Raw genomic sequence first — 18605 nt, forward strand, 5'->3', positions numbered from 1 at the left:
ACTACACGTGCAAAGCTGCAAAGCACTTTCTCTGTACACTATCTTTGAATATCTATTTATTTGTATAATTTCACCACAATTTTAGTGGGTAAGAATATTTTTCCTCACTAGTGTGAGTAGTAGTGCCGGCAGTGGACAGCAGGCAGCTGAGTGATTCTCACATGGGTCTTCCATTTAGTTGTAATCAGTGACGACTGAATTTGAAATAATGTGAAGGCTTAAGGCTTAACAGAACTGATGCCCAACATGGCATCTTAGCTGTTACACAGCTGAGGTGGCTGGATCACACGGGGCTGACCGAGCATCTCTCTCTCCACAGCCTCTCCACAAGACTTCTTCATGGCACAGCAATCTCAGGACATTTGAACATCTCACATGACACCTGCATTGCCCAGAGCATATGTTCCCAACAAAGTGGCAGCTGCATGGCTTCAGTGACCTATTCCTGAAGTGACACACCTGCAATCCTATCACATTCTAATGGCCAACATCAAGGCAAAGAGCCAGTTCGGATCTAAAGGAAGAGTAAAGAAACTACATATTTTGATTAGGAAAGTAACAAAGGATTTCTAGGTATTTTTAATCCACCTCAGTCATGATTTTGACAATACCCTCAGGGCTGAAGCAACTATTTACAATTTGTTCATCGTTGCACAGGACTAACCTTTACAGAACCTGTTTCTCTGGTCCTTGAAGTTTTGAGCCACAATCCGATGTCTTTACGGCAATAACTTTTATGTATTACTTGGCTTTACTAGTTGATTTTTATCCAGTTACTGAAAGAGGAAGTCTACTGATTTTCATTAAAGATTATTAGGTTACATTTTTCTTTATGTTAATGATTTTTTGTATATATTTAATAAAGTCAGAATATAAGAGGTAAGTAAAATTATTATAATTTTGTTTAAATCCACATATTTATGATGAGGCAGCATTAAAAAGATTTCAAGATTAAGACAGCTTATATTTCTTAAAATTCAGTGCAGTTATTCTCTTGTAATTAGAAAGTACTTAGAGTTTGTGTTACAAGGGGAAATAACAGTCTTTTTAAAAATAATGTTGGAAAACTGTAGAGCTACATGAAAAAGAATAAAACTGGATCATTGTCTTATACAAAACACAAAAATAAACTTTGATTAAGAACCTAAATTTGAGACATGAAGTCATAAAAATATTAAGGAAAAAATAATAAATAAAATATGTAACATAGGTAGTAGAGATTTTTTTCTGCCTATCTTTCAAACAAGGGAAAAAAGCAAAAATACCAAGTGGGACTATGTCAAGCTAATGAGCTTCTGCACAGCAAAGGAAACCATCAGGAAAATTAAAAAGCAACCTACTGATTTGGAGAATATATTTGCAAAATGATAATTCTGACCAGGGGCTAATATACAAAATTAACAAAAAACTCACAAAATTCAATTCCCCCAAAACAAATAATCTGATGGAAAAATGGAGAGATGACCTAAATGAACATTTTTCCAAAGAAAATGTATAGATGGTCAACACACACATGAAAAGATGATCACCAGTACTAATCCTCAGAGAAATCAAAACTTCAATGAGCTATTACCTCACACCTGTTAGAATGGCTATTATTAGAAACACAAGAACTAACAATGTCAGTGAAGATGTGAAATAAAGTGAGCACTTATGCCCTTTCTGTGGCAATATGAAATGGGGCAGCCAATACAAAAACAGTACAGAGGTACTGCACAAACTAAAAACAGAGATATCATACACCTGTGTAAAACAGTAAGGCAAAAAGATATGTCCCCTATGTTTATTCCAGCATTATTCATAATAGACAAAATATGGAAGCAACCTCAGTGCTCATCTTTAGATGAATGGATAAGGAAGATGTGGTTCACATGCACAATGCCGTTTGCAACAACATGGATATACCTACAGGGTATTTTGCTAAATGAAATAAGACAGAGGAAACAAATACCACTGGATTTCCATTAGATCTGGAATCTTGAAATAAAATACATGAACAAAGAAATAAACTTGTAAATACAGAGAACAGATCAGTGGTTGTCATAAAGGAAACTCTGGGGCACAGGGGAAATAGGTGAAGGGGATAAAGAGGTACAAACTACCAATTATAAAATAAATCACAGGGATGACAATTAAAGCATAGAAAACATATTCAATAATATTGTAATGACTTTGTAGGGTGACAGAAGGTAACTACATTTAGCATGATAAGCATTACATAATATATAAACTGATTAAATATCTAGTTGTACACCTGAAATCAATATAGGATATTGAATCAAATTCCAATAAGAAAAAAGTATGGGTCTGTCTTGCAAGGAGGAGAGGGCAGAGATATAACCAAATCAAACTAATAAATATGTACATTTGACCAGACTAAAAAGAGTTGATTGAAATGTAAATGAGGAAACAGAAGTTTCATAAATATAGGGAAATATTTATCTACATAATGCTGGTACTGTCATGCTTCTTTCTTAGACGTTCTTCTCAATTCTCTTTTTTTCTACAACACTACACGACTGGATTTCCCAAGGCTCAATTTCCTTCTAACAAAAAGAACTTAAAAAAGTTTTAAATAACAGTTCTGATGTGAAAATCTAGTATTTCTTTGAAAGGAATCTTTTGAGCATGTCATGGAAGGACTGCTTAACTTGCTTATTTCTGAGTGTATAAATGAATGGGTTCAACAAAGGGGCAACAGACACAATAAGCAGGGAAACAGCCTTATTAATGGCCAACTCATCCTTAGCTGAAGGGTTGATATACATAAAAATGCAGCTGCCATAGCTCAGGGAAACCACGATCATGTGGGAAGAACAGGTGGAAAAGGCTTTTTTCGTTTGCTGGGAAGAGGGGAAACTTAGAACCGTCCTAATGATGTATATGTAGGACAGAACCACACACATAAGTGTCACAATGAGGGTAAACACAGCACAGAGTATGGCCAGCTGCTCTATGAACCACGTATCTGTACATGAATTCTTCAGTATAGGAGAAGCGTCACAGAAAAAATGGTCAATAACAGAGTCACAAAATTCCAGATTAAGGCTCAAAGAAAGGGGTGGAAGGAAGATCAGTAAGCCAGATACCCAACAACAGAGGATGAGGTTCCTGCAGACTCTGCTGTTCATGATGGTCACGTAATGCAGGGGTTTGCAGATGGCCACACAGCGGTCATAGGACATCACAGCCAAGAGATAAAACTCTGTTGCTCCAAAGAGGATGACGAAAAATACTTGAATGAAGCAGGCTTTGATGGTAATGACTTTGTTCCCACTTGCTATGATGTACAGGTAAGCGGGGACACAGGCCGTTGTGAGTGAGATTTCTAGGGAAGAGAAATTTTGAAGAAAAAAATACATAGCTGTTTTTAAATGAGAATCCAACAAGATGAGAGAAATTATGGTCAGATTCTCAATTACACTGAATGTATATGTGATAAACAAAAAGATAAAAACCAGAATCTCTAGCTGTGGGTCACTTGTCAGTTCCAGGATGATGAACGTCCTTATCGTTGAATGGTTTCTCATCACTGACTTCATCTGTAGCCAATCTTCACATAAAAATCACAGAAATGGATCTGAGGAACAATGTCAAATAGGACAAAATAAGACTGCGTCTATCCATACCAAGCAAAACCAATCACATGAACTTCCTTCTGAAATTTGATAGTAAGTTTTTGATGAGATACTTCCTTCAACTCCATTGGCATGTACCACATGGAAACAAAGGTTATGGGATGTTTCTCTTGAATATTACTACTACTGAAATTACTATAAATATTCTAGTTTCTTTGAATTCACAACCCTATTTCCAATTAATTTTTTTCAGTCCACAATTTGGTTGATATTTTCCCTATAGAATCAGGAATCATCTGCTTTTGAGCTATATTTTCATGGGGCATAAAGTCTCTTTGTTCCAAAAGTTCTGTACCCAAAAGTTAAACCCTAAAACTCCCTTGCTTAAGTTATGGTGCCTGATGAATTGGAAATCTATAGGGCATGTGTATGTGCCCTATCTAGACTCTCCAGCTCCCCTCTCTAGTGAACTAGGCATTATTTTGGGTCAAGTCAGATTTCTCTCAGATATTAGTCTTTCACCAGCCCTGTCTGTAAATTCCTCTATTATTCCTTTATTTCCTGACTTTAGCAAGGAGGCTTTGATGCATGGTTATTTTAATATAACTTGAAAAAACATGTGTAGAGGTATAAAGAGCTGAAGAATATCTAAACATATTTTGTTTTTCTCGCCTTCATCACAAGGAGTGTGATATGCATTTCAGTAGCACAGAGAGTTTAAGTACATGGTCCTTGGAACAGCTTGTCTAGCTCAAGTCCTATCTCTGTCATCTCTGTCATCTACTAGGTGAAGGACCTTGGTCAAGTCTTTTAATCTCTCTGTGCTCTCAGTTTCCTAATCTGTAGGGTTAACAGGAATATTATTTTATAGGGTTACTTTGAGGTTTAAATGAAGAGTATCAATTCCCACCAGGTACAGACATGCCAAAAACATTGAGAGGGTACAGATATCATGTTACAAAATGGGTCATAACTTGGGTGTATGAGGCAGAAAGTTTGCACATATGTAATACTGGTACTGAAAGACGGAAAATATAAAAAATGGAATGTTTGCCCATGATATTTGAGATATAAAAGATGTAAATATATAGGTAGATAACTGATTGGTAATTGAGAGACAGAGACAGAGAAAGGAGAGAAGGAGAATAGAGAAAGACACATTAAGAAGTATTTTCTGTGTGTCAATCAAAACATTGTATATGAGACTGCACCAGCATAGTTATTTTTTAAATGACTGATCCCACTGTACTGATAGGGTGGGCTTGAAAATATCCCATGCCTTACCTTTGACATTCTTCATTGTTTCATCAGGAGGCTATAACTCAAATATATGCTTAAGTGAGCCTCAAAGTTGAACTAAAGCATATTAATAGGTTCATCTAAGTGCCTTCCTAGCACTTTGCCCACAGAAACCTACATTCACTCTATATATACACATGGTTTCTGAATTTATAAGAAATATCACTGTAAATTAAAATAGGAATATTTCTGTATAGCCCGGATAGCTGACAGGAAGATAATAAAGTTCAATGAGCAAAAGGACTTAAGAAAACTCTCTGGCTCAGGAAGAAGAGTAATCAGGTCTGATTTTCTCTGGAAAAAATAGGTTTATTTTGTCCATATGCAACAGGAGTGCTGAAAACAACTGAATAATAATCTCCTTGGAGTCCCTGATTCAAAGTCTCTGATGTATTTAAAATACAATTTACTTTGTCATAAAAAATTCTGAGCCAAGCACCAAAAGGGATAATGTCCTTACATACACAAAGAAACAATTATTTAAACCTACTCAGTCCAACTGTAAAAATATAAAATTCTGATGACAGTTCAGAAACATGTCTGTATATATTTGTTCACACATAGCTTATGCAATGCAATGAGTAAGATAGCCTTCTTACTTAAAATTACACTAAAAAAGGTTAATATAGAAAAATCTAAAAATGGGCATGAAAATGGAAAAAATTATGGAAAATATTTTTGATGTTTGTCCTTCCAAATATTGAACATCTCAATATTTAAGTGCTCTACTTACTATTACCAGTTTATTAGAAAGGATTCCAGTCAGGAAAAGCCAAATGGAAGAGATACATAGTTGAAGGTGTAGGGGATGGAGAGGCATGAAGTTTCCATGACCCCTCCTGGCACACCAACCCCCAGCACCTTGATGTTTTCTCCAACACAAAAGCTCCTAAATCTCTTTGCTCAAGGGCTTTTGTTGCTTAATCTCCATCCCCTTTTACCCTTCTGGTAGGTCAGTGAATAAGGCTGAAAGTTCAAATCCTCTAATGATTTGATCTTTCTGATGACCCACCCCAGTCTGAGGCTCTCTAGAGTCTCATCCTAAGTCTTTTTATTAGCACATACTCCAGGTAATAAAAGACACCTCTATCAATCAAGAAATTCCATGATTTAGAATATCTCTGCCAGGAACAGGGAAAAAGACCAAATGGTTCTTTATACACATATGTAATTTTATCCTTCTACATAAATGTACACACACAGGGCATATTTATCTACAAAGTAAAATAGCCAGATTCATTCAGTTTAATATCTCTCTCAGTAATAAACAGAAGGAGAAAAAAGAATAAATAAGTAAAATGAAGATTTGAGCAATACAATGAGCTAGAATATAGATATACGTAGATAAATGCACTCCAAACCTGCAGAATACCACTTTATTTTGGCTTAACCTAAATACATTTTCTCACAGATCAGGAAGCTGAAAGTCCAAAATCAAGGTGCTGATGTGTTGTTGCATTCTTCAGACTTCTCTCTCTCTCTGCTTGACAGAGGGCCATCTCCCTGTGTCTCACGTGGTGTTCCCTCAGTACATATCTGTGTCCTAATCTCCTCTTCCTATAAGGACATGGTCATATTGGATTAGAGCCTACACTAGTGACCTCATTTCAACTTCCTACATCTTCAATGATCCTATCTCCTAGCACAGTCACATTCAGAGGCACTGGATTTGAATTTCAATATCCAAATTTGAGGGGTATACAACTCACATTGTAATTGGAGCCTATGGAAATCTACAGGCTGGAGTTTTGTGACATTTTGAACTGTTATCAGACAATATTTTAATAAGAATAAAAATCATAAAAATATAAAATTTGTTTACTTTTGGTTTTCTTTCCTTTGCCTTGGGAAACATATCCAGAAAAATTACTAATGCCTATTTTCAAGAGTTTACTACTGATGTTTTCTTTAGGAGTTTTATGCTTTCAGCTGCTATATTTAGGTTTCGAATCCATTTGGCATTTATTTTCTATATGGTATATGACCATAGTCCAGTTTCATTTTTTTTATGTAGCTGTCCAATTTTCCCAGCACTGTTTGTTCAAAAGACTGTGTTTCCCCATTGTACATTTTTGCCTCCTTAGTCTATATATTAACTGATTATGTAAGTGTGGGTTTATTTCATTATTCCATCATCTGTATTTTATTCCATTGATCTATGTATCTATTTTTGTGCTAATACTATAATACTTTGATTAGTGTACAAATCAAATGAATATAGCTTCTTAGTATAGTTTGAAATCAGGGAGTGTGATACCTTCAGCTTTATTCTTTCTCAAGACTGCTTTGGTTTTTTGCGTCTTTGGTATTTCCATACAAGTTTCAGGGTTATTTACTCCAGTTGTGTGAAAAATGCCATTGGTATAATGATAGGTGTTGCAATGTATCTGTAGGTTACTTTGAGAAATATGGTCATTTAACAATATTATTTTTTCCTATCCATGGACATGGAATATACTTCCATTTATTTGTATTGTTTTCAATTACTTTCAACATCTTATGGTTTTCAGATAAAGATGAGATATGGAAGAAATCTTAGTGTACATCAATAAATGAATGGATATAGAAGATGTGGTCCATATAGATAAAGGAATACTATTGGGCCATTAAAAATAATGAAATCTTGCCCTTTGTGACAGCATGGGTTGACATGGAAGGTATAATGCTAAGTGAAGGAAGTCAGATAGAGAAAGCAAATACAATGTCTTTTCACTTACATGTGGAATCTAAAATAAACAATAGAAGTAGACTCATATATGCAGAGAACAAACTGGTGGTAACAATGGGAACAGGGGTAAGGGCCAAATAGGTGAAAAGGACAAAAAGGTATAGAATTGCAATTATGAAATAACTAAGTAACATGAATAAAAAGTATAGCATAGAAAATAGTCAATAATTCTGTAAAAACTTTAATGACAGTTGGTAACTATACTTCTTGTGGTATGCATTTTATAATATATATAATTACTGAATTGTTCTATTGTTTATCAGAAACCAATATCATATTGTATATCAACTATGTTTCAATAAAACATAAAGATAGAAAATTAATATTCTGATTTTTTAAAAGTAATAATGAAAAAAATATAATGTATCAGCTGTTCAGCTTAAAAGAATTAAACATTTTTAAAACATTGTATTGTAAATCCCTTATATAACTTTCCCAGTTAAGATCTCTTCCCTCCTGCAGTGGCATCGGATGTACAATTTATCATTGCTGGTTTCTCTGTTATCCTTTATACTTTTAATACATACTCATACAACCTCAAAAAATATATACCAGTTTTGCTGTAAATTTTACATAAATAATATTATACTGTATGCTTTCTCCCAAATTTATTTTATTGTGGAAAAATGTACATAATATGTAATTAATTTGCCATATTAGCCATTTTCAAATGCACATTTCAGAGTTTTTAAATATATTCATAAAGTAGTGGAACCATCACCACCATCCATCTCTATAAATCTTTTGATTTTATAAAACTCAAACTATATGCCTGCTAAACCATAGTTCCCCATTCTGTCCTCCTCCCAGGCACTGATAACCCCCATTCTACCTTCTGTTTTTAAGACTGAGACCGCTCCAAGCCCTGCATTATTTCTCTTTCTCTAAGCAGCTTAACACAGGCTAATATACTCAAGTTTCACCCATGTTGTAGCATAGGTCAGAACTTCATTCTTTTCTCAACTGTATTTTATCACAATTTTTAAAAACAGGAAAAGTTTTCAAATTATAACACAGGAAAGGATAGAAAGTAATTACCTAAATGCAACTCAAAAGGTAGGCATTAAAAAATTATATTAGGAATGAAAAGGTGAACAGTCTGACAGATGTGGTACATATTTAACTTTAGAAAATGTATAAATATTAGTCCTCATATGGACACATTGAAATTAAAGAATTATCAATAAATTAGGTATAAAATGCAATAAGCAGTTATTATTTTTAAATTCATTTCTAAGTATTAAAGCTAAAAAATGCATAGAAACAGTAACATCCAGAAATAAACATTTATCAAAGCTCATTGGATTGTATAAGTGAAATCAGTGCATTTCATTTATGTAATTTGCACCTCAATAAAAAAAGTTCTAAAACTTTGAAAATCAAGGAGCTTAAAAACTCAAAAGACTCCTTCCAGTATATTGAAAGAACCCCTGCATGTTTACAAAGTAAAGGCAACCCAATAAATATTTCACCAATGACTTGAAGTGGCATTTCACAAAAGAGCATAGAAAATGGTCAATAAACATACAAGATGGTGTTCAGCATTGTTATTAAAAGGAAACCCAAACTCAAACAATAGTGAGAGAGGAGGTGGATCCAGATGGCAACATAAACACAACTGTAACCATATCCTTACACACACACACACACACACACACACACACACACACACACACACACACACACAGTCTATACCGACACACAGAACAATTCACCCTGAGGAAGAACCAAGAACTGAATGAACATCTTCTGCAAAATAAGGGATAAAAAGAACATGTAAACAATTGCAGAATAGACAGAGACATGGTCATAGATGGAATCCTACACCCAAATCAGTCCTACCCAGTGAGGGATATCACTGAGGGACAAGAACAGAGATGCAATTGACCTGGACACATAAAAAATGATGTGGTTTAAAGGGTTTAAAAGGCAATCTCACTATTTGAGAGGGAAACTGATTTTCAGAACTAAAGCACCTGCCAAACTGAAAGGAAACTGGTATAACACTCTTTGAGACCAGAGGTACTGATGACTGCCACTGTTTATGTTCCTCTTGCATGTGGATAGGTAAGAAGGGAGTATGGCGAATCCCACTGTTTACATTTCCCCCACATACTGAAGTGTGGATTGGAACAGGGTCAGGGCACACATACCAGCTAGATACTTAAGCAGTGTGGACTCCTAGAACCTGTCTGCACCCAAACACATATGACAGAGATCCACAAATCTTACCAAGGTGGTACAAGTGTGGTTCCCAAAATATTCATCCATCTGAAGCCCCATCCATCCCCAGCCACCCTATTAGTGCCACACTGACCAGCACCAACCCAGGAGACTGAACCATGTCTCACCTCCACAAGTTGCCCCAGCAGGAAAGCCCAAGCTGGGTAACTAATCAGGAGCCCCCAGAGACACATCCTACTTCACCTTCCGCCCAAACAGTGAGGCAAGAGCAGGTGGCAACCCAAAAGATGTCTGGACTATGCCCCTCTAATGGGGGACACATTGCCAGCAAGATCTCAGCCTGATGCCCACAGGAGACCCCTTTACTGCATACCTCTGACACTGGCTGCCTCATGAGCATAGTACAAGTTGGTGCATACGTGAGATATCCTCAGCCCACACAGTACAAGCCCTGACACTGGGCCACCAGAACCCATGACCACCGTCCTCCGGCTAGCTGCCTAAAACTGATAGTCACACGCAGTCTACCAAGAGGATGTTCCTACACAAGGCTGTGCCTGAAAGACTGGAAAAGCAAGCCCATTCACTTAACCTACAGAACAAACACAGAAAGCCAAAAAAATAAGGAGACAGACACAGGAATATGTTTGAAGCAAACATCTTGACAAATCTTCAGAAAAATAATTAAATGAAACAAAGTTAAGGAATTTGCAGGATAAGTAGTTTAAAGTAATGGTTATAAAGATGCTCATTGCACTTGAAAGGAGAGTGAATAAACTCAGGGAGGACTTCAACAAAGAGATGGAAAATATGAAAAAGAAAAAATCAGAGATGAAGAATACAATATGAAATGAAAAATACGCTAGAGGGGATCAACAGCAGGTTAGAGAATGAAAAAGAAAGGATAAGCAGTTTGGAAGACAGGGTAATAGAAAGCACTCAAGGTGAACAACAGAAAGAAAAGAGAAGAAAAAGAAATGAGGATAGATTAAGGGACCTCTTGGACAAGAACAAACATACCAACATTTGCATTATAGGAGCCCCAGAAGAAGAAAGAAAGAGATGGAAAGCCTATCTAAAAAAAATAACAGCTGAACACTTCCCTAATCTGGGGAAAGAAACAAACATCCAGATCCAGGAAGCATAGAGACCCCCCAATAAGATGAACCCACGGAGGCACACAGGAATACACGTAATAATTAACATGACCAAAATCAAAGACAGAGGGAATCTTAAAATGAGCAAGAGGAAAGCAATGAGTTACAAACAAGGGAAACCCCATAAGGCTATAAGATTTTTTTTAAGTTGATGTATAGTTGGTATACAATATTATATTGTCTTCAATTAAACAACACTGTGATTCAACAGTTACACACATTATTAAATCCTCACCACAACAAGTGCTGTTACTATCTGTCAATAAAGATGTTACAGAACCTTTGAATATATTTTCCAGGCTTCCCTGTCATTCCAGTTACCAACTTATGTTAAGATTGAGACCTTTGTGGTCCTTTATCCCCTCCAACCACCTCACTCCCCCCTAGTAACAGCCAGTGCATTCTCAGTGTCTTTGATTAGGCTGCTATTTTGTTCATTTTGTTTTGCTTTGTTTTTAGATTCCACAGATTTGTGAAATTATACAGCATTTATCTTTTTTTACCTGGCTTATTTCATTTACCACAATACCCTCTAGGTCCATCCATGTTGTTGCAAATGCAGGAGTTCTTTCTATTTTTGGCTGACTAATATTACATTGTATATATGTACCACATCTTCTTTAGCCATTTATTTATTGATAGACACTTTGGTTGCTTCCATATCATTGTATTGTAAATAATATGACAATAAACATAGGGTACAAATATCTTTTTGAATCAGAAATTTTGTTTTCCTTGGGTAAATTCCTAGAAATAGAGATACAGGGTCCTATAGTATTTCTGTTTTTAGTTTTATGAGGAAACTCCATACTACTTTACATGATGGCTGCACCAATTTTCATTCCCACCATCAGTGTAGGTGGGTTCCCTCTTCTCCACATCCTCACCAACACTTGTTATTTCTTGTCTTTTGCATAGTGCCCATTATAACTGGTGCAAGGTGATATCACATTGTGGTTTTAATTTGCATTTACCTGATGATTAGTGGTGTAGAGCATATTTAAATGTGCTTGTTGACGACTTGTATGTCTCTTGGAAAAATGTACATACAGATTCTCTGGATATTTTTTAATTTGGTTATTTGGGGTTTTTTGGTGGTGAGTCATATGAGTTCTTTGTATATTTTGGATGTTAAACCCTTATTGGACCAATCAATTACAAATATATTCTCTCATACTGTCGATCGCCTTTTATTCTGCTGATGGCGTCCTTTACTGTAAAGAAGATTTGGTTTGATACAGTTTCACTTGTTCATTTTTTATTTTGTTTCCATGACTGAGGAGATGTGTCCAGAAAAAAAATTGGTCATGTTTATGTTCAAGAGATTTTTGCTTATGTTTTCTTCTAAGAGGCTTATCATTTCATGTCTTATTTAGGTCTTTAATTAATTTCAAGTTTACTTTTTATTACAGAGTTAAACAGTGTAATTCAGTTTCATTATCTTGCATGTAGCTGTCTAATTTTCCAAACACCATTTATTGAAAAGACTGTCTTTTCCCTATTGTATATTCATGGCTCCTTTATCATATATTAAATGGTCACATGTGTGTGGTTTTATAACTGGACAGTTTTCCTGTTCCATTAAAGCTATGGCTCTGTTCTTGTGCCAGTGCCATGTGATTTTTATTACTTTAGCTTTGTAGTTTAGCTTGAAGTTAGGGAGTGTAATAGCCCTATTTTGCTGTTGTTTCTCAGTATTGCTTTGGCTCTTCAGGGTCTTTTGTGGTTTTTAGGATTATTTGCTCTAGTTCATTGAAAAATGCCTTTGATATTTTGTTAGGGAATGCATCAGATCTGTAAATTGCTGTGGGCAGGATGGATATTTTGACAATATTAAATCTTCCTATCCATGAGCATGGAAAATATTTCCATTGATTTATATCTTCTTTTATTTTTATCATCAATGTCTTTTAGTTTTCAGAGTACAGGTCTGTCACCTTCTTGGTTACGTTTATGCCAAGGTATTTTATTCTTTTTGATGCAATTGTAAATGGAAGTGCATTCCTAATTTATCTTTCTACTATTTTGTTGCAAGTGTAAAGGAACACCACAGATTTCTGTGTATTAATTTTGTATCCTGCAACTTTGCTAATTCCAGTTATCAGTTCTAATAGTTTTTTGGTGGAGTCTTTAGGGTTTTATGTATTTAGTATCATGTCATCTGTAAATAGTGACAGTTTAAATTCTTTCAAACCAATTTGGATGCTTTTTATCTCTTTATCATGCCTGATTGCCATGGCTAGGACCTCTAATACTATGTTGAATGAAAGGGATGAGAGTGAACATCCTTGTCTTGTTCCTGCTCTTAGAGGAAAAGCTTTAATCTTTTGCCACTAAGTATGATGTTAGTTAAGGGTTTGTCATATATGGCCTTTATCATGTTGAGACATGTATCCAGTATTCCCATTTTGTTGAGAGTTTCCTCAAGGTCCATCTGTACTGTCACAAATGACAATTTCACACTTTTGTAGAGCTAAACAATATTCCATCGTGTGTGTGTGTGTGTGTGTGTGTGTGTGTGTGTGTGTGTGTGTGTGATATTTTCTTTACCCACTTATCCATCCATGGGCACTTAGGTTGTAACTATGTCTTGGATATTATAAATAATACTGCAATGAACATGGGGGTGGAGATATTTTTTTGAATTATTCTTTTTATTGCTTTCAGATAAATACCTAGGAGTGGAATTGCAGGATCATGTGGTAGTTCAGTTTTAGTGTTTTGAAGACCTTTCATACAGTTTTCCACAGTGGCTATACCTATTTACACAGCCACCGATAGTACACAAGGGTCTGTTTACTCTACATCCTCTCCAATGCTTTTTTTTCTTGTCTTTTTGATAATAGTCATTCTAACAGGTGTCAGATGATAACTCATGTGGTTTCCATTTGCATTCCCCTGATTAGTTATGTTTAGCACCTTTTCATGAAACAGCCTTTTGTAGGCCTTTGGAATAATGTGTACTCAGTTTCTCTGTTTTTCTTTATTGGATTGTTTGTTTCTTTGCTATGACTTTTATGATTTCTCTATATATTTTGTATTTATTTGCAAATACTTCTTCCCATTCTGTACGTTGCCTTTTCATTGTGATGGTTGCTTCTTTTGCTTGGCAGAAACTTTTTGTTCAATGAAGTCCTATGTCTTTATTTTTTATTTTGCAGCATGTGTTTTTGGTGTTATATCCAAAAACTGTCACCAAGACCAATGTCAAGGGTCTCTTTCCTATGTTTTCTTCTTTTTATTTTATGAATCTGTCATGAGGTGGTGACTCTAAAATAATGAACAGAAGTACATTTTCCAAGTGGTTTTTTTTCATAGATTCAGTTCAATACCCTTTATTTAATGTGACTATATAAAAAAAAAGAAAGGAAAGCAAAGAGAAAGCAAGCAAGCAAAAAATAAAATTCAACTGAATATCATCACTGAGTGTATCCACTGTTCCAAGGTCAGGGATGTCCTGGTTAATACTGATGTAGGAGTGAGATGATTTCTCCAGAGAAACTCAGGCTATAGGTTTTATTTTGACTTGACTATAACCTGATAAAAAGAGAGCATTATTTACCATACCCATTACTTTCAGCCCTAAAAACATCTCCCTGTTATGAGAGCTAACAGCTGTGTTAGAGCATAGACAACTTGGCCTGGCATTCCCACGACACCATTAATCAAAGATGGGAATCCATTTTGCTGATATCACCTAACTAAAATTAAACTATAAAATAATCACCATTGGGTCACACATCTTATGTATTCTCTCTAAATCCATGTATGCATGTTTATTTTAAGAAATCTGTAATACTTTGTTAAATCACCCAACTGAAAATGCATGGCCTTCCCCAAAGAGAACCTCAGCTGTACTCAAAAAAAGTATTTCATACTTGTTTGCTCTATAAATTCAACTAGTTTGGAATTTCTTCTGGGTCCCGATTAAATATTGAACTCATAATTCATATTGAAATTTACAAGAGAGCCTGTGAGAGTCTGTCTTTTTGAAAATAATCATCAGAAGGATAATTTGGAAAATAATCAAGGAAGAAATATTTTTTCATCAGTCAATCCCTTTCTTTCATGAAAAGTCTAATGTTATTGTTAGAATTCTATATTTCTCCAATACTTATTGGCTCCCAAAGGAACCCAATTAAAAAGTGTTGTGAAAATTAATTGCACTGCACATGCACTAATTGTCCTGTCTCTAGGGGGATTTCTAGTACATTTCCCTCAAAATTAAGCTCTTCTACAATGCTGTACTCAAAAACATGTAAAATGTATATGGTTCTTTTAAAGAGAAGATTTTTGGAAAACCTGTATCCCTGAGCAGTCTAAGAAAAACCATAAAGTGTGCCTCATTTAAATTCCCAAACGAAAAATTGGGGAAAGTATGCTCATTGGATTTTCCTATCTTTACAGATCAGATCTTTGATTGAGAAATTGAGACAAGGAAGAATCTGACAAGGAAGGTCTGAACAAAATCTTTAAGTTTTAAATAGTGAGGGTACAAATGTGAATTCGTTTTATAAAATGTGTGAAAACAAAGATACCCTTTTCAATCTAAAACATTGTTTCTCTCATTATAGATCATCAGAAAAATATTTAGGCTTAAACTATGACTTGGATCCATCCATGACTATCATAAATGTTAGTATATTTTCTCTTAGTCCACATTGTTAGTTCATATTTATAAATCATAGGACTCAATTACTCTTTGTGAAATTCATCATGGCGGCATTTTGTCATGTCTTACATTATTTTCTCTGCCTATAGCTTCCTAAAGCTGGCACAGAGGAGGTCAGAAAGGTGTCACACCTGCATCAGGAGGGATCCAGATAGCCTTGTTGAGCCAGACCTAGTCTTGAATGGGCAAGTATAGTTACAGAAGCTACAGGGAGTCTTACTCATGCCATTGGCATCTGCACACTCCTAACATCTCCCACCTGATTCTGTTAGACAGACTACACTCATCATTCACTCAATCACTGACAATCTGGTTTCTCTCTTTCCAGTACAGTCCCAGCTCACCCTTGAGGCATATGTTTCAAGACACATAGTGAATGCCCGGAACTGGGGATACTACAGAGACTTAGACATACTATTTTTTCCTCACACATACACACCTATGAAAAACGTTAAATTATCAATTAGGTAAGTAGGAATTAATAACAAAAACTCATAATAAAATAGAACAATTATAACAATACACTATAATAAGTTAGCTGATTGTGGTCTCTCCCCCTCTCTCCTTGTCTCAAAATATCTGATGTACTGTACACATCCTTCTCCTTGTTGTGATGATGTGAGATGAGAAAATGCCTATATGATGACATGAAGTGAGATGAATGCTGGAGGCTTTGTGTTAGATAGAGCATTAAGCTGCTATTAACCTTGTGACTATACATCTGAAGGAGCATTGTTCTGCTCTGGACAGGGATGACCACGGATACTAAAACCCCAGAAAGCATAATGACAGATAAGGAGACTACTATACTGGTATCAGTGCACTATGCTGAACCATGCCTGTAGTATCTACCCCTCTGAAATTACAAAATTCTCCACTTAAAGTTTCCATTTTGTTGACACACACTGCTACTATGAGGCATAGGTACATACAGCTAAGAAATCTCTGGGTTTTGAGGCCAACTCTGGTCTGCTTTGCATACTTATTATTCAGTCATTAACTTGTCTTTAATTCATTAAACAAAATTCAATCAGAATCTGTGTTAATCACTAGGAATGGTGCAGTGGAATGGATGCTCCCTATCTGCATGTACTGCTTATGTGACCTTGGGAGAGTTAGTTAACCCTTCTCTACCTGAATTTCCTCATCTGCAAAAGGAGTCTCCCATAGGACCTACCAAAACATTTCTGGGAACAGGGTAAAGCTTATTTAGATATTTGCAATAATATGAACCATAATGATAATAACAAAAATAATCAACAACAATAAAATTTGTATTTTGTTTTATGAATACTTTTTCTATTATTGTGGTTATCTTCTTTCCAATATACAGCTGACCTTTGAACAATGTGAGAGCTAGATGAACGAACCCCTATGCAGTTGAAATCCATGCATAACTTTTCAGTCCCCAAAATCTTAACTACTAATAGCCTAATGTTGTTCAGAAGTCTTATTAGTAACATTGTCGACAAACATAGTTTGTATTTTATAGGTTCATATATTGTATTCTACCAAAAAAATATGCTAGAGAAAATATTTTTTCAAATTCTTATAAATCTCCAAAAATGTTTCTGATATATTTATTGAAAAATTATGTGTATAAGTGATGCATGAAAATCAAGCTGTGTTTGATAAGCACTACTTTGATAAACAAGAAAGCTGTCACATTATTTTTGAAAGAAGAGCTTGATATTGGCTGTCATGTAAAAATTGTCTGAAATAATCTTACAGGTAATAATCTGAATTCTTTCATTGTTGATATAATTGACTGTATATTTAAGGAGTCCACTTGACACTTTTACACAATGACCTTATTTATTAATAAGGATGTTGTGTTTGTTCCAAATTTAGTCAAGGGGAGAGAAAAGGATCAATTTGTACAAAGGGAAAAGGGAAGGATTGATCATAAATACCATATTTTCTATTTAAGTTTTTACTATGAATAGTGTAGGGAAAATGGAAATTTCATGGCCAAGAGTCTTACCTCCAATAATTCTAATATTGCCCACTGTATACATAACTTAGCCTGCTTGCATACTCATTGGCAGAAAACTGCTCATAGCTGGTAATTGCTTTAAGAAGAGCTGCCAGAGCAAACTGTCAGTCACAGAAGTATCCCCTGGGGGAAGGGCAGAGGGGAGTAGAAAGCAGAAGTAGTAGAACCCTGTGCTGGGAAGCAGGAGAGAGCAGAAGTTGGCAGAGTGAAGCCACGGATCCCCCTTGCAAGGAAGGGGCGAGGGAAGGTGCAGAGCTCCATGCTGGGAAGCAGGAGGAAGCAAAGAGAGAGCCACCAGTCAGTACCTGGGGAGCAGAGGCTTAAGCCTGAGCCAAAGACTTAGACAGGCAGAAGGGAGTCTTGTGCTCCACCTACTGCTAAGAGAATAAAGCTTGGTATAAGCCCCTTCTTACCCCTATTGTTCTATTGTTAGGTCTCACTGAATTCATAGTGAACTTGCTTGGATGAAGAACCCACTCCCCTCAGAGCAACAAATAAGAACCAAAACTTATTTGGAAAAGACTGCATTCTGATATCCAAAATACATTTTCCAATGCAATATTAGTATATGAAATGATATGGGCATTAAGTTTTCAAAAATACTGTGTATTTCAATAGCCTATTTAATCTGTCCAAATGATTACTTCCACAATGAAGTAAGCTAAGTATTTATCATTGTTACCCATTTTTATGAGTTTAAAAAACAGGTTTCTGCATGTTGAATAAGTAACCAAAAATACATAGCAGGGCATTATCAAAAGTGAGATTAAAATCCACTATTTTTTAAAGTAGTAAAACAGATCAGTTTTTTTCCTACTAAACAAATTCTGATATAAGTTTGATATTCTGACAGATAAATATCTCGTCATTTGTTAATGCATGTTTTATTGTTGTTTGTACAGAACAAGAACACTACAAATGTATTTGAATTCACATCAGAGATTGACATCACTCTTATTCTTGTCAGATTTGCAGAATTCAGAGTTTAGCC

At 35.5% G+C, this 18605-nt stretch overlaps 1 protein-coding gene across 1 annotated transcript; it reads right to left on the minus strand.

Moving 5' to 3' along the window:
• Window positions 1–2597: 2597 nt before the first annotated feature.
• Window positions 2598–3542, minus strand: LOC130679291 (olfactory receptor 6C2-like). The gene has a single exon (XM_057487906.1). The coding sequence runs from the start codon at window positions 3540–3542 to the stop codon at window positions 2598–2600; it is 945 nt and encodes a 314-aa protein (XP_057343889.1).
• Between the last annotated feature and the right edge of the window lie 15063 nt (window positions 3543–18605).

This window comes from Manis pentadactyla, chromosome 10 (assembly GCF_030020395.1).
Source record: "Manis pentadactyla isolate mManPen7 chromosome 10, mManPen7.hap1, whole genome shotgun sequence".
Lineage (NCBI taxonomy): Eukaryota > Metazoa > Chordata > Mammalia > Pholidota > Manidae > Manis > Manis pentadactyla.